General features: G+C 36.3%; 1 protein-coding gene across 11 annotated transcripts in view; it reads left to right on the plus strand.

Moving 5' to 3' along the window:
* The window catches only part of KIAA1217 (KIAA1217 ortholog), a 607,564-nt gene that overhangs the window by 395,521 nt on the left and 193,310 nt on the right, over positions 1-18,733 (plus strand). For all 11 annotated transcript variants that reach the window (XM_074266937.1, XM_074266938.1, XM_074266939.1 and 8 more), the window contains one exon: positions 12,684-12,882. In XM_074266937.1, the coding sequence (XP_074123038.1) occupies positions 12,684-12,882 (199 nt within the window). The remainder of the gene's footprint in view (positions 1-12,683; positions 12,883-18,733) is intronic.

The raw sequence follows: 18,733 nt of genomic DNA on the forward strand, positions 1-18,733 counted from the left end.
CTTGGCCAGGATCACATAAATAGAACATTTCTGAAATGGGATTTGAACTCACATCATGTGGACCCCAACCTGATTCTTCTCTACAAATTCCTTCACCCATCTTACTAAACATCATGACTATATTCTCTCTATTGCTCTAATACCTTTATGAGGAGAAATAACAAAGACAAAGAGATTATTAGTAAAAGGAACAAATGTCTTTTTAAATTTTCATTCAAGTATTTGTGAAACAAATATACACAACCATGAAAAATTAGTTCCAGCTAAAAAATTCATAATGAAATGTATTATCCAATTGATTGATTATCTCCCCAAGAGAACACATAGGTACTAAAATTGTCTTTAAATTAAAAGAATCTATTGCTTCTTATAATAAATTTACTCTTCTTTAGTGAGGGGAAAGGAGTTTCTTACACAGCAGAATATTGATTTCACATAGGTTGATATCACTATTGAAAACCCATTTTACATATTAAGTGGATACTATTTACTGCTTCAGGTAAAATCATAGGTATGTGGTAGAAATCATATAGACCACGGTGCTATCTTGAATATATGCCATCTTCATAAATCTTCCATTACCAGTGAGATTGAGGACTGAGATAGCCAGTAATAAATCATATGAGGATACATTTGTTAAGCATTTTCAAAGTGTTAGGTGCTTTACTAATCACTGGAGAAATAAATGCAAAAATGAGATAGTTTCTGGTTTAGGAAGCTTACATCTTATTGGAAAGAAACTCCATGTTCACAGATATTTTAAATTAGTTAGGTGGAGCAGTGGATATAGCACTAGATCTGGAACTGGGAAGATCTAAGTTCAAATAATAGCTGTGTAATCTTGGGCAAATCACTTCAATCTGTTTCCTCAGTTTCCTTATCTGTAAAATTAGCAGGAGAAGGAAATGGCAAACCTCTAGTATCTCTACCAAGAAAATTTTAGATGGGGTCCAGAGTCAGTCATGACTGAACGACAATCTTTTGTGGGGAGCTGAATGACAATCTTTTGTGGGGAGCTATCCTTTTCACTTTATAATATATTGAATTTGCAATGAGACAAGTCTCCTTCATTTGTTTCACAATTTCTAGACTTAAAAAATTATTTTGCAAGGTTGAGGGACTTGACTAAGGAAGGTCATCTAGTCAGAATGTGGCCAAATTAGGACTTGACTCTGAAATTGGTTCTACATATTCACTATATTGCCTCTCAAATATGAGATTGGTAAATATAAATACTAGCAGCAAAGTGACTAACCCTGAGAAGGAATTCAAGATGGTAGCCTTTGGCCTTGTCAGGAGTGCCTGGTTTTTGTTGTCAACATTATTTTTTATTTACCTGTTCTTTTTATTCACCCATTCCCCAATATTGTTCCTAGAGTTATCTCAGCATACAAAGTGACATCAATTATAGACCATTATATCTTGATATTTTAGAAACATTTCAATTGAAAATCAAGCTGTTGACTTTTTAATTTTACCTCAACTTTAATATTTCAACATTTGATATAGGCTATAACTTAGTGACTAGATCACTAGACTTGCCACAAAGAAAGGCCTGGCTTCTAGAGCTATCCAGGAAATTTCCTAGCTATGTGATCTTGCATAGATTTTCTGTACCTCAGTTTCCTCATTTATAAAATGATAAAAAGTTATAGCACTTCTGCATGATATTATGAGAATCAAATAAGGCAATGGACATAAAGTGCCTTGCAAGTTTTAAAGCACTACAAAATGTCAGCAATCATTTCATCATTTCAATGAAAGTATTCCCTCTCCCAAAGTATATTAGAACCCTTTCATGACTTAGAAGGTTTTTGAATTGCTTGGAACAAAAAATTCATTAGTGATGAGTTCATGAAAATAATTAGGCTGGGTCTTAGAATACAATAAACAATATATTATTGGGTCCATGTTCAAATCTTCCTTTCTTGGGAAGACCGACCTCCTATAAGTTGCATTCTTTTAATGTAGCCTCCACAAACACTAAGGCATCATAGTAGGACTCATGAATTGGTAATCTGTTCTTAGAGGATTTCATAGCATCCAATATTTGTTTTATTCTTTCTCTTGATTTTATTTTCTTCTGTTTGGCTGGTTTGACATACTTTGATGTATTACTCTTCTAATTTTCCACTTATAGGGGGGAAAATGATCTAGGATCTTTGTCCTAGCACAAAGTATTCAGGTATGATGCAACCACACCACCAACTTGGACAAAAATCTTGTTACTTTCCCTCCAATTCTCCCTTTCCAAGGCTCCTTTCATAGGACTGCACTGGCCCCCAAATTCCTGACTCCTGAATGAGTATAATAGATACACAATTAATGTCTACATATTGCTCTTATTTGCATCCATTCATAATGCTTTTGATAGATGCTTGTTAGCTTGGTTATATAGCATAAGGTATAGTAGAAGTCTATATCTTAGTAGAATGTAAGATTCCTAAGGACTAGGACTGTTTATGTTATTATATTTCCAGTTCCTGGCACATAATAGATATTTCATAAATGCTTATTGATTTGGTTGATCTGCAAACAAAAGGACCTAATAATACCTGATATCTAAGGTTTTCATCTATTCACACCACAGACCCCTTTGTTCTTTTCCACAGCTATTTCCATGTCTTGTTAGCTCCAAAAATATCCATAATCCACATGAGCATCATAAGTCAGTCAATAAACATTTATTTAGCATCTATCTTCATGTAAGAGCAGGACAACCATAGTAACTTTAATACTTCATTATATCGCAGAAGTAATGATGGGTTTTAATGGATAAAGCACTGGAGTATAAGCTCTTAACAAGCCCTCCCAAACTGAGAAGGCCCTGGGGACATACAAGTTAATCATGGATATCTCCCATGATATCTAGGGGCAAGACTAGCTCTGTGCTTCTCTACTCTTAACCTAGGTTTGCTGGCAACTTACAAATTTCTCTTGGTTTTAAATCTGAATTTTGACTGTTCTCAGAATTTTAAAAAAACCATATCGGGGAGGCACAAAAAAGGAAGCAGTCTAGGTAAAGTGTTATGTCTGAACATCATGTTTATACCAACCACATAAATTTAATGAGTATAATGAGTGAGTCACTCTAACTTCATCAGCACACAGGGAAAGTTTCACCGTAATTCAGTAATCCTCCATTTGCATCTATCTTGGCATCCTATGAAAGAGGACCTGAAACAAAGTAAAACCGCATTAAAGCAATGTGGTTTATTCAAAATAAAGACTAAATTGAACTGACTGATATGCCCCAGTTGATGACCTTTTGTTCTTTAACACAATTACTATTTAATTCCAGTTTGAGAGTTCCATTTTCCTGGTCCAAAAATTTCAAATACATGGAGTTTTTACTGAGTCTTTTTTTTTTGAGGGCTTAAATCCTGATTTGTGATTTTTATTGATATATCTTCTCAAGTGAGGAAACTTTCTGTCCCAATGCCTACTGGGCACTGAGGTCACTTGGATTGTCCAATCTTATAGTTTATAGATATCAGAAAACAATCCTAAACCAGCTCATCCTGATTCCAAGAGCAGCTCTCAGGTTACTATGCCATGTCATCTCTGCCTTTATGTTAATAGCTATAATTTAGTTGATTAAGTTGGACAAGTCATATATCTGCATCTTTCTTCCCCTCTAATTTTAATTTGCATGCATTATGTTATTGAGAATATTCCACAATTGGAACCATCCAAAGGCTGCAGGGTTAATTGCCTTAAAAGATGACTCCTGTATCTAAGAAAGAACTTTCTAACTATTTGAATCAAAAGGCAGGGTTATGATTAACTGCTTTGGAAAATGAGTTCTTTTACCTTTGAGGTGTTCAAACAGTAGCTGGATGACCATTTAGCAAGGAAGCTGTATATATTCATGAACACATCATATTCCTGCTTATTGTCTATTTTGAACAATATAAAATATGGCCTTTTAAGGAGATTTTTTTTTGGGGGGGGGGCTGAGGCAACTGGGATTAAGTGACTTGCCCAGGGTCACACAGCTAGGAAGTATTAAGTGTCTTAGATCAGATTTGAACTCAAGTCCTCTTGACTTCAGGGCTGGTGCTCTGTCCACTGTGCCACCTAGCTGCCCCAGAAAGAGATATTATCCATGGTTTTCTACCAAGAATCAATGACCAAAACTAGAAAATATAGGGGAAGATTTAAAAACTTTAGGCCAATATACTTGCATAGAAAATAAAAATGGTAAGACCACAGTACCTCATATCTATTTTTAGGAAGTAGCTTTCCACTGAGGAAATAGAATAGAATGGCTGGCAAGGTAATTGGAGAAACATGGAAAGGAGAGGGAGAAAGAAGACTTGGAATGACTGTTGGACATTCATGACAAAAAGAGGAAAACAATCTTGTGCTCCATTGTCCATCGGAAAGAAGAGAGAAGCAATCGCAGTCTAAAATCCTAAGTACTCTAGCCACAAGAAGGAAAAAGAGCATGCAAGGTTAAGAAGAAATGTCTTCAGAAGACCTTTCTCTTAAAGTTCTTTCAGTCCTTTCTGTTCTGGTTAACTTGTATCTCTCACATTCAGTCTTTTCTCCTGAAAGAGGAAAGTCCTCATTAAACTCAAAGGGTCCAGTTTAAAAGTCTGTGGGTATCTCTTTCAAGAGATAAGTTTGCTTTGAATCAAGGGGATGCTATCGTATTAACATAGAGAAAGTTAGCCCTTCAATCCATTCACATGATTTACAGAATGGCCTTTGGACCTATTTGCTTTGACTGTAGCTGAATTTGGAAGAGTGAGTTATTACACCTCATTCTAAACAGCTAGAAGGTAATTTGGGTATCAGATGGTAGCTTATGATGTTTCCATGGATACCTGAGCAGGCAAGTTCCCAAAAGTCAGAGGAATTCATGTTTTAAGGAAGAGTTAGACAAGTTTAATCTTAAGGTTTTCCCATTCTGCAATTCTATAATTTTGGCCCCAAACCCTGGCTCTATGCTTTCCTTTTCTGAAACAAGATCTCATGCATTAGCAATGCTTTTCTATACTGCAGATTTTATGGGACAAATACTTTAGTAAGAGGTGTTCCTTCTCGAATTGTAACCTCAGAAGGATATTAAATTTCAGTTTTTTCTAGAATAGGGAATGTTTTATAGTTATAGGGATCATGGGATGAGAGATCTTGGGTTGGAAAGAAACAAAGATCATCTAATATAACCTTCTCATTTTATAAGTGGAGGAAACGGAGTTTAAGAGTTCATTGTGATTTTCCTCGGGCCCCTCAGGTGCTAAGTGACATCTGTTAGGAGGCCCCTTGTCAAATTTTGAATGGAAAGAAATCCTCTCATCTGGTCTTCACATTTTATTGGTGAGGATGCTATGACCTTGAAATGTTAAGAGACTTGTCCAAAGTCACCCAATTAGCTTGTGGCTAGAAACCACTTAGAACCACTAGAAACCCCAAATTCATTGATATTTTCCTCATTAGAACAAGGTCTCCTGTAGTCTCTAAGTGATACTATCCCTAGTGGAGTATTGTCCTTCATAAAATATACTTGGAGAAGAAAATGGGAGCCTTGTATGCAATCCATAAATTCTGCCTGTATTGGTGATATTTTGTTTTAAAGAATGGAAAATGAATGGCAAGGGAAAGAAATGGTCAGGCTTGCCAAATCTTTCTATAATTTACGATAATAAGATCATAAATTCAAAGGACCGTGAAGGGACCTTGGAGGCTATTCCAGCTTTTTCATCTTACTCATGAGGGTTTGGGACCCAGAGAGAATTTGACTTGCCTAAGATCACACCAGTCATCAGGATTCAGCATATACTTGTGCTCACACCAGGCCTTCGCTGCTTGCCCCAGATAGGCACACAGCCCACTCATTGGCTCTAGGAGGTATCCCCACAAGCAACTTAGCCAGCCAAAATATGGGGCACTCAAATTCCAACCTCTCTCTGCCAGACCAGCTTCATAGAGCACTTTCCTCAGGAAGCTATCAGGATACTGCCAAACCCTCTTGTGAGTTCATGTGGCCAATAGGGGGATCTAAACATCTTATACTTTCATTACTCAAGTTTCCTCTTGAGAGATGCTCTAATGAATGATTAGATGAATTAGAGATAGAAAGGCCCTAGCTTTGTTAAGTAGGTTCCTATATGTGCCAATGTAGATCTACTCTCAAATTAATTACTGCCAAATAAACTCCTACTCTGGAAGTCTCTTATCCTTTCCTTCCTCTATCTAACTTCACCCCTTTTCCCTGCTGTCTCTTTTCTTCCCCTTTCTTTCTCTTCCCTTTGCCTTCTTTTCCTTCCTCTTCCACTTCTTTTTTAATCTCTCCTCTCCTGAAAGGTATTTATGTTTTTATACTGGGGTCTTTAAAATTTTTTCCCTGTATTTTAAAAACTAAAGCACTCTGCATATTCTTTCCATTATAAGTTTTACAACGGGGGGGGGGGGAGAAATCTTGTCAGAAAGACTTCAAAGAGACTTCTAGCTTTGGCTAAGAATACAGGCTCTTGCCTTTCATTCTTGGGAAAACAAGTATTTAAGAATCTTTTAACTGCAGAGTGATGGCCAGTATTAAGTATTATTAACATTTTTTTTGAGTGAAAAGTTTTAGAGAAGTTGGTTTTCTCATTAGGGGTTGCTCATATTATAAAATATAAGCAATTGGACAAAATTGGCCATTGGGAACCATCAAGTCAACTAGGAAGGTAATGGTTTTCCATGCATCTGAGATTCCATATTTGGGTTTATTATTGTACAGTCTGTGCTATTGGTGCAGCCTCATTGGAAAAAGTCATGTTAAACATTTAAATCTCTTTGGATATTCTTCCTGGTTCACTCCAGCAAGAGAGGCAGAGTAATGTAGTGATAAGAGTGCTGGCTTTGAAGTCCAGTGAGTTTGAATCCTACCCCTGACCTTCACCTGTGAAACTACAGGCAAATCACCTCATTCCCCTCCAGGTAACACTCCTGACTCCTCCAGATTGTCTCAACAATGTTCCAGACACTTCTTCACCCAAAAGCTTACTTTATCCCAAGACTTCACACATTGGAAGCCCCTCCCTTCACCCTTCCTCTCTATCTTTCCTGTGATTGGCTGATTTCTCTTAAAACTTCTCTTTTGAGGAAGCACAGGCTAGCCATGTGGCTTTCTAATTCTACTGACTTTTTTTAATAATACCTTCATTCCACCACCATCACCCCTGCTACCAGCACCACCCAGTCCCCAGTTACTCAGTTCCTTTTATGTATTGAGAATTTAAACTCTTTGAAGGCAAGGGCCATCTATATTTCTGCTTGTATTTGCGTTCCAGTATGTTTGCCTGTAAAACTAAATGTGGGGTCAAGAAGAGTCTAACAAGAATGAGCAACAAGTTTTTATTTCAGAAGCTGAGCTCCAAGCATTCAACCAGTTCTTCACTTGTAAAATGAGAATAGTAACATCTCTAATACCCACTTCACAGGGCTGTTGTATGATATAAAATGCTTCTTGAGGACATAGTCCTACCTTTTGGCTAACTCAGTGTAATGGAAAAGATTCTGAATGGGGTGGAGTAGGGAGGGAGGGAGGAAGGGAGAGAAGGAGAGAGAGAGAGAGAGATTGAGAGAGAGAGAGAGAGAGAGAGAGAGAGAGAGAGAGAGAGAGAGAGAGAGAGGGGGGGGGGGGTATAGGGAGGGAGGAAGCAACACATGTAATTAAGCAAAACAAATTTCTTCATTGGGCATATGCAATAAATGTCTTATTTTGTGTTCAGGCTCATCCATTCCCTCTGTTTCAGGAGGCAGGCAGGATGCTTCATCAGAAGTCCTTTAGAGTTGTGGTTGGCCGTTTTCTCGGTCAGAGTTCTTAAGTACAGTATGTCCAAGATGTTTGTCTTTTACAGTGTAGAGAGAGTGCTGATTCGTAAGCCAACATTTCTCATTCAGTTTAGTCCAGGAAAATTTTATTAATCATCTACTCTGTGCTGGACATTTAAAGATTAAAAACTATTTAAAACTATCCCTTTATTTTAAACTAGTAAAAACTATCCCCAAGGTCTCTGCCGTTGGGGAGCTTCTAAGGATGGGTAGAAAAATAAGTAGAATACAAGGTAATTAATTAATATTCATTTATTATTTGTAAAATACTGATTACAAAGACAAAATTTATATATAACAATCCCTGCCTTCAAGGAGCATTCTATTGGAGAAAGACAACATTTACACATATAAGTATATATAGAATAAAGATACATATATAGATGTGCATATATTTATATGAAACAAAGACAAAATAAATGAAATCAGTCAACAAACTATAATTAATGTCAATAATAAAAAGACAATAAATTAATCACCAGCTTTGTGCCAGGCACAATGCTAAGCACTGAAGATGCAAAAAGAGGCAAAAGGATTTCTCCTCTCAAAGAGTTCATAATCTAATGAGAGACAACAAAAAGAAATAGATACACAATCAAGCTGAATACAGGATAAGAAGCAAATTATCACAATAAGAAAAGCATTAGAATTAAGAGATAACAAAGGTGAAGAAAATGTGATTTTAGCTGGGAATTAAAGAAAGACATGGGGAAAATAAGTAATATAAAGAGGGATGAAGATAAAGAGCATTCCAGGTATGGAGCACAATCAGAGAAAATGACTAGAGGTGTCATAAAAACTAACTTGTGTATAGTTATACTTTAGGGTTTTTACATCTCATTTAATATAAGGTAATTGAGTGAAAAACAAGGGTTCAAATACAACCATGTTTCAAATCTTAAGGAGTTCATTTCAGTTGAATGAGAATCATCTATAAAATGGGAGTGAGAATTGTTCACCCATAGAATTTTTCTGTAACAAACTGAGTTAACCTATCTTATAAGTTTGCAATCTATGAAATACCAGATAAAAGAAAAGGGCATGGTATCTGGCGCTTGATGAATGCTTAATATATGTTTATTGTCATATTATTATATGCTTATTATAATATATGTTTATTGCCTGAGTGATTGACATCTACATAAGGAAGGAAATGCAGGTGACTATTCACAAATCACAACCGAGAATCAGTACAGTGCCGTGAAAAAAATACAGCATCTGGGCTGGACCCATTCTGGGCTATACCCAACTAAAAACCCATTCTGGCCCTTGAGCTGTACCCAATTAAAATTGTCAAGTCACTAATTCTTATAAAAATCTCATAGGATTGATGTAAGGATTCTAGGAACTTAGATTTAGAAATGAAGTAACTTCACGGTCCATCTAACTCTCACTTTTATAGACAAGGAAACTGAGACTTTGAGAGATTGTGTATCTGAGATTACACAAGTAGTTAATAATGCAGTTGAGATTTAAAGCTAGTCCTCTAACTTCAAATCTAGCACTTTTCCCCATTATATTCTGCAGCTTCTGTATGGAAAACACTCTGAAAAATATTGCTTACTCTTATTAATTTTAGTTTTCTTTACCCATAATCATTCCCCAGCCTCCCCTTTTGCTATCCAAACCAAATTCTGCCCATCTTTCAGGGCAGATTCTTCCTGTTGCATTTTATAGTCAATGATACACAGTTAACATTTAATTGTTCTTCAATTGTTTCTCATCTGTTTTTCCCAACATCCTCTTCTCACCCACACCATCAGCTCCTTTAGCAGGTAGGATTCATGACTTATATTTCTTTTGTGGTCCCACCTACCCCATTTAGTATCTGTTACATTCCTGGATACAGAATGGATGCAATAAATAACCAGTTAATTGATTATTTTCATATATAAAATATTAGCACATTTAACAATGGCAAGCATAAGAAAGCTGCCTTTTCTCTGAACCTCAAGGACATTTTGGCAGCAAATGGAGATGTGATTAGAGGACACTGAATTCTGTATGTGAGGAGATTTCTAACATATGACAATAAAAGGCAGTGAGTTTTCAGAGTGAAAGTTTCAGACATGGGAATTATAAAAGAGCTGATATTTTGAAGAGAATATGTATGAAAAAGAAAGAAGTTATTTTCTTTCTAGATCCTTTTTTTTAAACATATGTCTCTGCCTCAGGCATGGATCTGAACAGATATTTGATTTTGATTTATCTCTTCAAGGGTTAACTTTTTATTTTTTTTAGTTTTAGATTTTTTTTTTATTTTAGGTTCTTTAAAAGTTTTTTTTAAACAATAGGAAAGGAACATCCATAAGATTTGTCCTTTTTTGTCTGCAGTCAGTAAAAGACACCCACATGGCAAATATTGTAAATGCTTCCATTTTAAGAAAAGTTAGAATCATTTCTTGGCTGTTTAGCTTGTCCTAATGTATCTTTTTAGGGTCAGGGACAAATAAAAGATTTTCTCTTATGAAAGGCCTTTTTTTCTTAGTTTAATTTATTGCACCCCTTCAAAAACTATGTTGTTCATTGAAAAGAAGGTATAAAGCTATCTCAGACCACCAGTAAGATCTTCAAGGTTGCTTTTCCAGACAAAATAATATTCCTCTTCCAATACTGGGGCTAAGTTCATACAATCCAAATATAATTTAGAAAAAGGTACAATTTAGTCATAATCAGCTATTTGGTTCAAGCTGTAAACAATCATAGTCCAAGGACAAATGAATAATTGCATGGGTTATCTCAACTTTTGACCAGTCAAGAATTCTACCATCCTGGGTTGGGACATCAATTCAAGAAAATGTTTTCTAACCATCTGTGTGCACCATGAAAGACTATCTGGTGTAGTGGGTAGAGAACAGAGCTTGGAGTTGGGAAGTCCTGCATCCAGGAAGCCTCTGACATATAACAAGTGACCCTGGCCACATCAATTAACCTCACAATGCTTCAGACAATTCTCCAAGATTATAAATTATAGACAGTAAATTGAATGAGCAGAATCTTTTCATGCAAGTAGTTTCCTGTATAGATGCATTGAAGAGGGAGAAAGAAGTACCTGGCACTTTGTGAGGTGTTGAGAATATAAAAACAAGAATGAAACTATCTTTGCCCTCAAGATGCTTACATTCTATCTGAGAAATATAAAGTCTGCACTTTCCTAGTTGAGTTGAGTCATAGAAACAGTCAGTTGCTACCTAGCCTATTTTCCTTTAAGAAAAGAGGATTATGGGCCAGCCAGGTGGTGCAGTGGATAGAGCACCAGCCCTAGAAGTCATGAGGACCTGAGTTCAAATGTGGCCACAGACACTTAATACTTCCTAGTTGTGTGACCCTGGGCAAGTCACTTAACCCCAGTTGTCTCAGGAAAACGAAACAAAACAAAACAAAAAAACCAAGTGGGGGGAATATATTACTTTTCATCTTGGAACTCCTTGAAGAAAGGACTAGACGTACTCCTATGTAACCAATTCAATTCAGCTAAACAGACATGACAGACATGAAAATTTAGCAGAGCAATAAATATTGATATGCATAGTAACATTTATATTTTCATATATCTGTTTATTCTTTGGAATTTTTTCTTGTTTATTCTTTGGAATATTAATGATGATGAATTTGTGAACTGAACTTGTTTTGTGTGGAAAGCTTTAGGATTTGGGTTGGGCTTCCGAATGGGTCATCATAGGCCAAAGAATTTTGAATTTTTAAATAAGGGAGAGGAAATGTGTTTCTTTGGCACCTATATCATGCTAAGCTACTTAGACGGAGTCCCTGGGCACATTGGCCAAAACCCCTGTGGAGATTTTATAGGAGCACATGAATATGAGTCACATAAGATGAGAAGGTGTGAATGAAGGGGATGCAGTTTCTGTTGATGGAAGGAGTACCCACATCTGTGAAATCACAAATTCACTAAAGTATTCACTCAGCATCTAGTTCGTGGACTATTTAACTATATCCTAGCCAGTATTGCTTGCAAATTGCTCATTTGTCTTATCTTTTTGACTACTTTGGAAATTCCCTGAGGGTAGGGGTTAATGTGCTACATTTTTTCTATGTCCTATGTAGCTTTTTGTAGATACTGAGTACATTGAAATAGATTGAGTTCTATTGATCGGGCTCATGTGGGCAGCAATTTGATTGATCCTTCCCATTTCTACTCAATTCCTGTGCAATCGACATCATTAAAATTGAGAATCAGTTCCAATATGGCTGTATCTATTTGCAGAGACTCCCTGTTGATTGGCAAGGTAGATAAGAGAAAGAATAGAGATTTTTAAAAATCTTATGGGATTTCAGTCACCAAAACTAAATCTCTGCCTAACTGTGCCACTATTTCTCTTCTCTAATACTGCCTTACTGATTTTCAGAGTAATCTCAGTGAAAGACTTAGAAATAGAATGCTGCAGCTTAGCCATAGAAGCGTCTTCCATTCCCTGTTAAGGATATGTGTCTGTGCACATTTATGTCTACTGTTATAACACCTGTTAACAGTTGTTCAAGTCATAGGGAATGGAATTGCCATACATCTCTGCTGTAATATGTCTTAGCCTCGGGTCCTTGTTAGAAATGAAATTTGTGCGGTAGAGGTTCAGCAATAAAAATCCTAATGGTATACCCAGGGACAATATGTTTTTAAAAATAACTTTGATAGCAGTCACCTTGACCACACAAAGCCATTCAGATTTCTAAATTCAAAATTTTTGATGGACTTTTCTCCCCCCTCAACCACAGCCCCAACACTCTCCCCCAAAATTGATTTTCCAGATTGCCCAATCTTGATAGTATTGAAAACATTTACAAGCGTAATAATAGAATGCCATGCTTCCCTTTCCTTCTCTTTTTAATGTCTTTTGCAGACCAGAAGCCCAAAGCTTTCTCAAAGCCCTCAGCCGCCCAATTTGGGAGAACAGGCTGAGCATCTGTCAGAGGCATCTGCTGATTCTCTGGAAGCCATGTCAGAGGGAGAGTCACCAACTCCTTTTTCCAGGGGCAGCCGTACACGGGCAAGCCTTCCAGTGGTGAGGTCAACCAACCAGACAAAAGAGCGATCTCTGGGTAAGTGTCAGAAATGAGCTTGAATACCCTGTGCTGTTCTTTGCTTGTGTGTATTTTGTATTTTTGAGCAGTATGGCCTGTTTATTTAAGAAATCTTTGAAAAGACAAAGTTATTAAAAATGTTCAAATATATATCCATCTCAATGTTATTCAAAAATTGATCCTATTTTGTTGAAAATGTAAGCTATAGACAAAAGTATTATTTTTCCAATTTAATTTCCATTTGTTCAAGTTAAGCAGCCGAAGGCTGAAATTTCAAATCAAGGATGTACATCACATTCTTTTTTTTCTTCCTTGGTGTTATTTGCTGAATGTGGATCATCCAGAATTCTGGGGGTTTCAGGTTTCGGTGCATTGTTTGCTCACTTCCTCAGGACTGGACTGGACTAGTTACCCTGTCATTAGAATATGAAAATAATAGTAATAATCTATAATGATACAGTGTCTTAGGGTTTGCAAACTGTTTTCTGCTCAACCCTGAGAAACAGGGAGAATAGTATTACTTTCATTTGGAGATAAGGAAATTAAATCTCAGGAAGGTTTAATGAATTGAATATATTTATAGTTAGTAAGTATTCAAAGGTGAAGTTTGAACTCAGATCACTGCTTTCTCAAAGTCCTGTACTCTTAGCCTGGGCCATACCCATGTACCTATGCACTGATGAAGGGGTAATGTGAATTAGAATTTTCTTTATTTCTCTTCATTTTTTTCTTTCTCACTTTCTTCTTGCCCAGAGTCAAACAGCTAGTAAGTATTAAGTATCTTAGGTCATATTTGAACTCAGGAACTTCTTACTTCAGGACCTACTATCTATTGTGCCAGTTAGCTGCCCCATGAAATAGAATTCTCTAAAATGAATTACCATTCTTACTGTGTCTCTACTAAAATTCACAATCCATACTATAAGCTAAATTCTTATCATGAATACTGAGCCATCTTTTTTTAGAGTGGCCTATGACAGTAAAGTTATTGGCTAGATAGATGATGGGCAAGTTAAACTTTTGGGCAAATTAGACTTTTGAATTTCCATATGATGTTTATTTATAATGAACCATGAGGAATACATTATTTTCAGCCCCTTTAAAAGATAGCCATTTAAGAAACAGTTGAAACTATTAATCCATTCTTTGCCTATGGATTTTCTCTTTCCTGGACCATAGGGTTTGCAAGTAGGATGCTTCTTTGCCTTGTTTTTCTATAGAATTAATCTGCTTCATCAAGCATTACTTGAATTAACTGGATTGATTCTAATTATTCAGCCAATTTTTTCCTTCTCTTCTTTTTTTCATCCTTTTTCTATTTCCCACCATTTTTATTATGCTTTATTTTTCCTTCCTTTCCCTTTTCCTTCATTCCTTCCTTGTATTTGTTTTTATTCTCCTCTACTCTATATTTTATTCATTCTTGTTTTTGATTTTTTTCTTTTGTTTTTTTTCTCTCTTTTCCTTCCCTTCCCCCCCCTCTACCCCCTTCCTGAATAGGTATCATTTTTCTTTACCCTTTTTTCCTATGTTCCAGAGAAGCAATCTGCCTACATAGGATTACTTGACTAGAGATTATATTTTGCAGGAAGGTAGTATTTGATCTCAGAGAAAACATTTAAATAATCAGAAGGGATTGAACATCATTGATCTTAGTAGAGGATGGGTCAGTATTCTAAAGTATTAGAAATTCTTTGCTTAAGGGAGAAGTGATTTGATGACTATAGGAATGCATCTTGGTCCTGGGCAACCTTAGCATATAAATTGGCTATAATTATCATTCAATACCGAATGGTGTTGACTGTGCTAAAGAGCCGACATTATATGATTATTTTACAATATCAATAATACATATTCAATATTTGAGCTTCTGTCATTAAGTGTGTGGATACTCTCTGAACCAAAAGAAATCACAACCTCTCTGTAACCTAATAAATGGTTTTTGAAAGTTGTTGTTGCTACAAAATATATCACTCTGAAGCTAACCAGTCTCATCACTAGTTGATGATGAAGCTTCCTCTATTTCACTAGATTGGTGATGTAATTAATAACAGACAGTCAGAGCATCATTAAGTTCCTATCCAAAGGCTTTTTCCTCAATCAACCAACACTCTTTTACTAAGCATCTGCTATGTACTAGGGACCATAGTAAGTACTAGGGATATAAAGACAAACACTGAACCAGTCCCTGCTTTCTGGGAGCTCATATTATTTAGGGAAATAACATATGCACATGGAAGTAAATATAATGTAGGAAAAATAGATGCAAAGTCAGTTGGAGAAACAGAGACAGAATTAAGAAGAATTAGAATGAGTCTTCTATAATGGCTCTTGAGCTAAGTTTTGAAGGAAGCTAAGTATTCCAAGGGATGTAGGGGAGGAACGAATGCTTTCTACCAACAGGAGAGGCTGAAAACAGTGTTCTATATGAAGAATACCAATTAGATGAGTTTGGCTAGGACATAAAGCATAATGTCTGAAAGAAAAATAATAATATGTTGTGACTACCCCAGAGAAGCTATATTTTATTCTGGGAGTAATAAAGTACTGTTATAGTTTTTGAATGAGGAGAAGGATATGGTTAGACCCTTAGAAAGATCACTTTGGACATCTGTGCAGAGCACACAGTAGAACACAATAGAATGGAAGGTGACCAGAGGCAGAGAGATCAATTAAGAGGTTATTGCAGTTGTCTAGATGAGAGATGATAACATTCAGATTTAGAATAGTAGCTGTTCAAGTGGAGACTAGAAGTCAGAATCAAGAGATATTTGGGAGGATAAGTCAATAAATCTGACTTCAGAGAGTGAGAAAGAGTGAAGAGGCAGGGATGGCTCCTAAATTGGAATGATAGTGGCACCTGTAACCCAAACAGAGAAGTGAAGAAGACAAATTTATCTCAACTAAAAAACAGTGAGTTTGATTTTGAACATGTTGTGTTTGAGATGCCTATGGGATATCTGGTTGGAAATGTTCAATAGGCCATCAGCCCTATGAAACTGGAGCTCAGGAGAGAAGACTCTGGAGATTTATACACACAAAAAACACATATATACATATGCATGCATACATACATGTATGCACACATATGCAAAAGACTTTGAATTTATGCTGTGTGGAAAAATTCTTTTCTCTTGGGTCCATTATAGACTTTTAAAAAGCATTAAATAATATGGGATTAACATTAAAATGTAAATATAAATGTGTGAGTTATCTGCCTGGCAATCATACTTGTGTTAGAACTGATGAAATCATGGAGAGACAAAGGAATATATAGTCACAGAGAAATGCAATGGGTCCAGTTCAGATCCATGGACAACATTCACCTTTAGAGAGTGACATATGAATGAGATTGAGCAAAAGGGAGCAGAGAAGGAGTAGGCAGACAGGAGAGTTATGTCAAAAAACTTAGAGAAGCATGTTTTTCCCCCTTTTAGTCGATTTTTCTTGCACGACATGCAAATATATTTAAAAGGACTATTAATGCTTAACCTATATTAGCTTGCCATTTGGGAGGGAGTGGAGAGGTAAGGGAAGGAGGGAGGGAGGGAGGAAAATTTGGAACACAAAGTTTTATAAAAAGGAATGTTGAAAATTATCTTTACATGTATTTAGAAAAATAAAATGCCATTGAGAAAAAAGGAAAAAAGATCTAGAGAGAAAAGAATATTCAGAGAATTCTTCAGAGAAGAATCATATCTGGAAATATTCCACTGGACATGGTATTTAAGAGATCATGGTCAGCTTCTGAAGAGAGCATTTCCAGTTGAGTGTTAAGGTCAGGTGCCAGGCTGAAAAAATGAGTGAAGGAAAAGGAAGTTGAGATTGTGAGAGTAAATTGCTTTTTCTAAGAGTTGGCTAAAGGGAGGAATAATATAGGATAGCTTGAAGGGATGGTGGGATCAAGTGAAGGTTTTTTTGTTTAAAGATTGGAGAGATGTAAGCATCAGGAAAAGACCCATGAGAAACTGAAGCTTAGAAAGAGAAGGGAAAATATTATAAAACAATCTGCCAGAGTAGACATCATGGGATGGGATCAAGAATATAAGTAGAGGCCTTGGCAAAGAGAAAGTCTACCACTCTATCAAAGACTGGAGTAAGTGGGAAAATGGGGGATGGCATGAAGAGGATTAAGGAAAGGTTTTATGTACAATGTGGCACTTGAGCTCAGCTTTGAAGAAAGCTAAAGATACTATGAGACAGAGGTGAAGAAGAATAAGGGCATTCACAACATGGGAAATAACTAGTACACAGACATAGAGATAGGAGCCACCATGTTCTAAACAAGAAACAACAAATGGTTCAGTTAAAGTAAGTCTGGAAGATGACTTCAGGGCAGAACCAAAGTTGGTATGATATGTTGGGCAGAATCAGCTGGAGCTCCCACTCTAGGGAATAACCTAACAGAATCTCCCAAGCAAGGCATCAAAGGAAGATTTTGGTAAAGAAATTCCACTGTTTGACACTCACTCTTGATCAAGGTCAAAAATAATTTAATAATATTGACCCTTTTAGGGAAGATTTCTTTTTCTAATCACAAATTACATTCTAATCACAAGTTATGTGAATTGTTTGAAATTATTTTACTCACTGATCACTTAATGAAGCTGATTTGCAAATTATTGCAAACCATAACTATCTTTTTTCTATCGGTTTAAAATATATTGTTGAATTATGTCTTTTTTCATACAATTTATAGTTTAAATTTAACTTCGATTTTTTGAACGCATTGTATATGTTCACATAATGCATATATACAATGTATAATTGTGAACATTATTCAAAATAAATTTAACTTTTCTGAGTTTGATGCCAATATTATAATAAATATCCTATACTTTATGACACATTTAACTTTTCAAAGTACTTTTGCATCTTTCTCATGATAACCTTATGAAACTAGTAAAATAGGCATCATATACCTATTTTTAAAGATTTGAGAGATAAAATAGTGAGGTAACTAACCCAAAGTCACAAGAAGGAGAATTATAGAGGTGAAAGGGATTCTAGCTGCCATCTAGTTCTACTCTCAACCTCAAAAATATATCCTCACTACAATATGCACAAATGGCCCAGCCTATGCTGAAATACATCCATTGAGAAAGATCCACTTTTCCCCAAGGCAGTCTCTTCCATTTGGAGGTAGCTCTGGTTATTACAGTATCCTTCCATGTTCTCATTTCCCCCTGGCATTTTCTACTCTTTACTTTCTGTTCTGCCTTCAGGTTCCACACTATTATTGTGTTCTGCTTTATGTTTTCTCTTTCTCTTTCTGTTAATCCTGAACAGACTGGGGATTAAATCCTTTGATCCCAAGCCCTGACAGTCCCAGTGCCCTTCTATGAGACCAGAGAACCCATAATTCAGTAACATATTCTAGACTGAAAGCATTGATTGCTGCAGAAAGCAAGAGGGTAAAAGGAAATGGCAGAGCAACAGTTTTAAAAGATGTCCTCTATATAAGGAAGGAAGAAGGAAGAGAAAGAAGGAAGGAAGGAAAGAAAAAAGGAAGGAGGGAAGAAGGAAAGGAGTAAGAAAGGAAGGAAAGGAGAGAGGAAAGAAAGAAGGAAGGGAAAGAAAAAAGAAAATGAGAAAAAACATACCTTTCCTGCCACCGTGTTTGTGGAACATGAAATTTGTTTTATAGAGGATTCTTTGTGTCAAAGAGTGATGTTTTTTACCCTCTAAAATCAGCTGATATCACAAGGTTGATTGTAAGAAAAAAGCCATAGGAAAGAGACTCCATGAGGAGATGGCAGATCTTACAAAAGCACTTGCTGAACCTGGCCAATTTTTCTCACCGGAGTAGGTGAAATGTGAATAAGGGTTTGGCTCCACAATACCCACAGAAGCCTGGGTATAAGACCCA

Source organism: Sminthopsis crassicaudata, chromosome 5 (assembly GCF_048593235.1).
Source record: "Sminthopsis crassicaudata isolate SCR6 chromosome 5, ASM4859323v1, whole genome shotgun sequence".
In the NCBI taxonomy this organism is placed as follows: domain Eukaryota; kingdom Metazoa; phylum Chordata; class Mammalia; order Dasyuromorphia; family Dasyuridae; genus Sminthopsis; species Sminthopsis crassicaudata.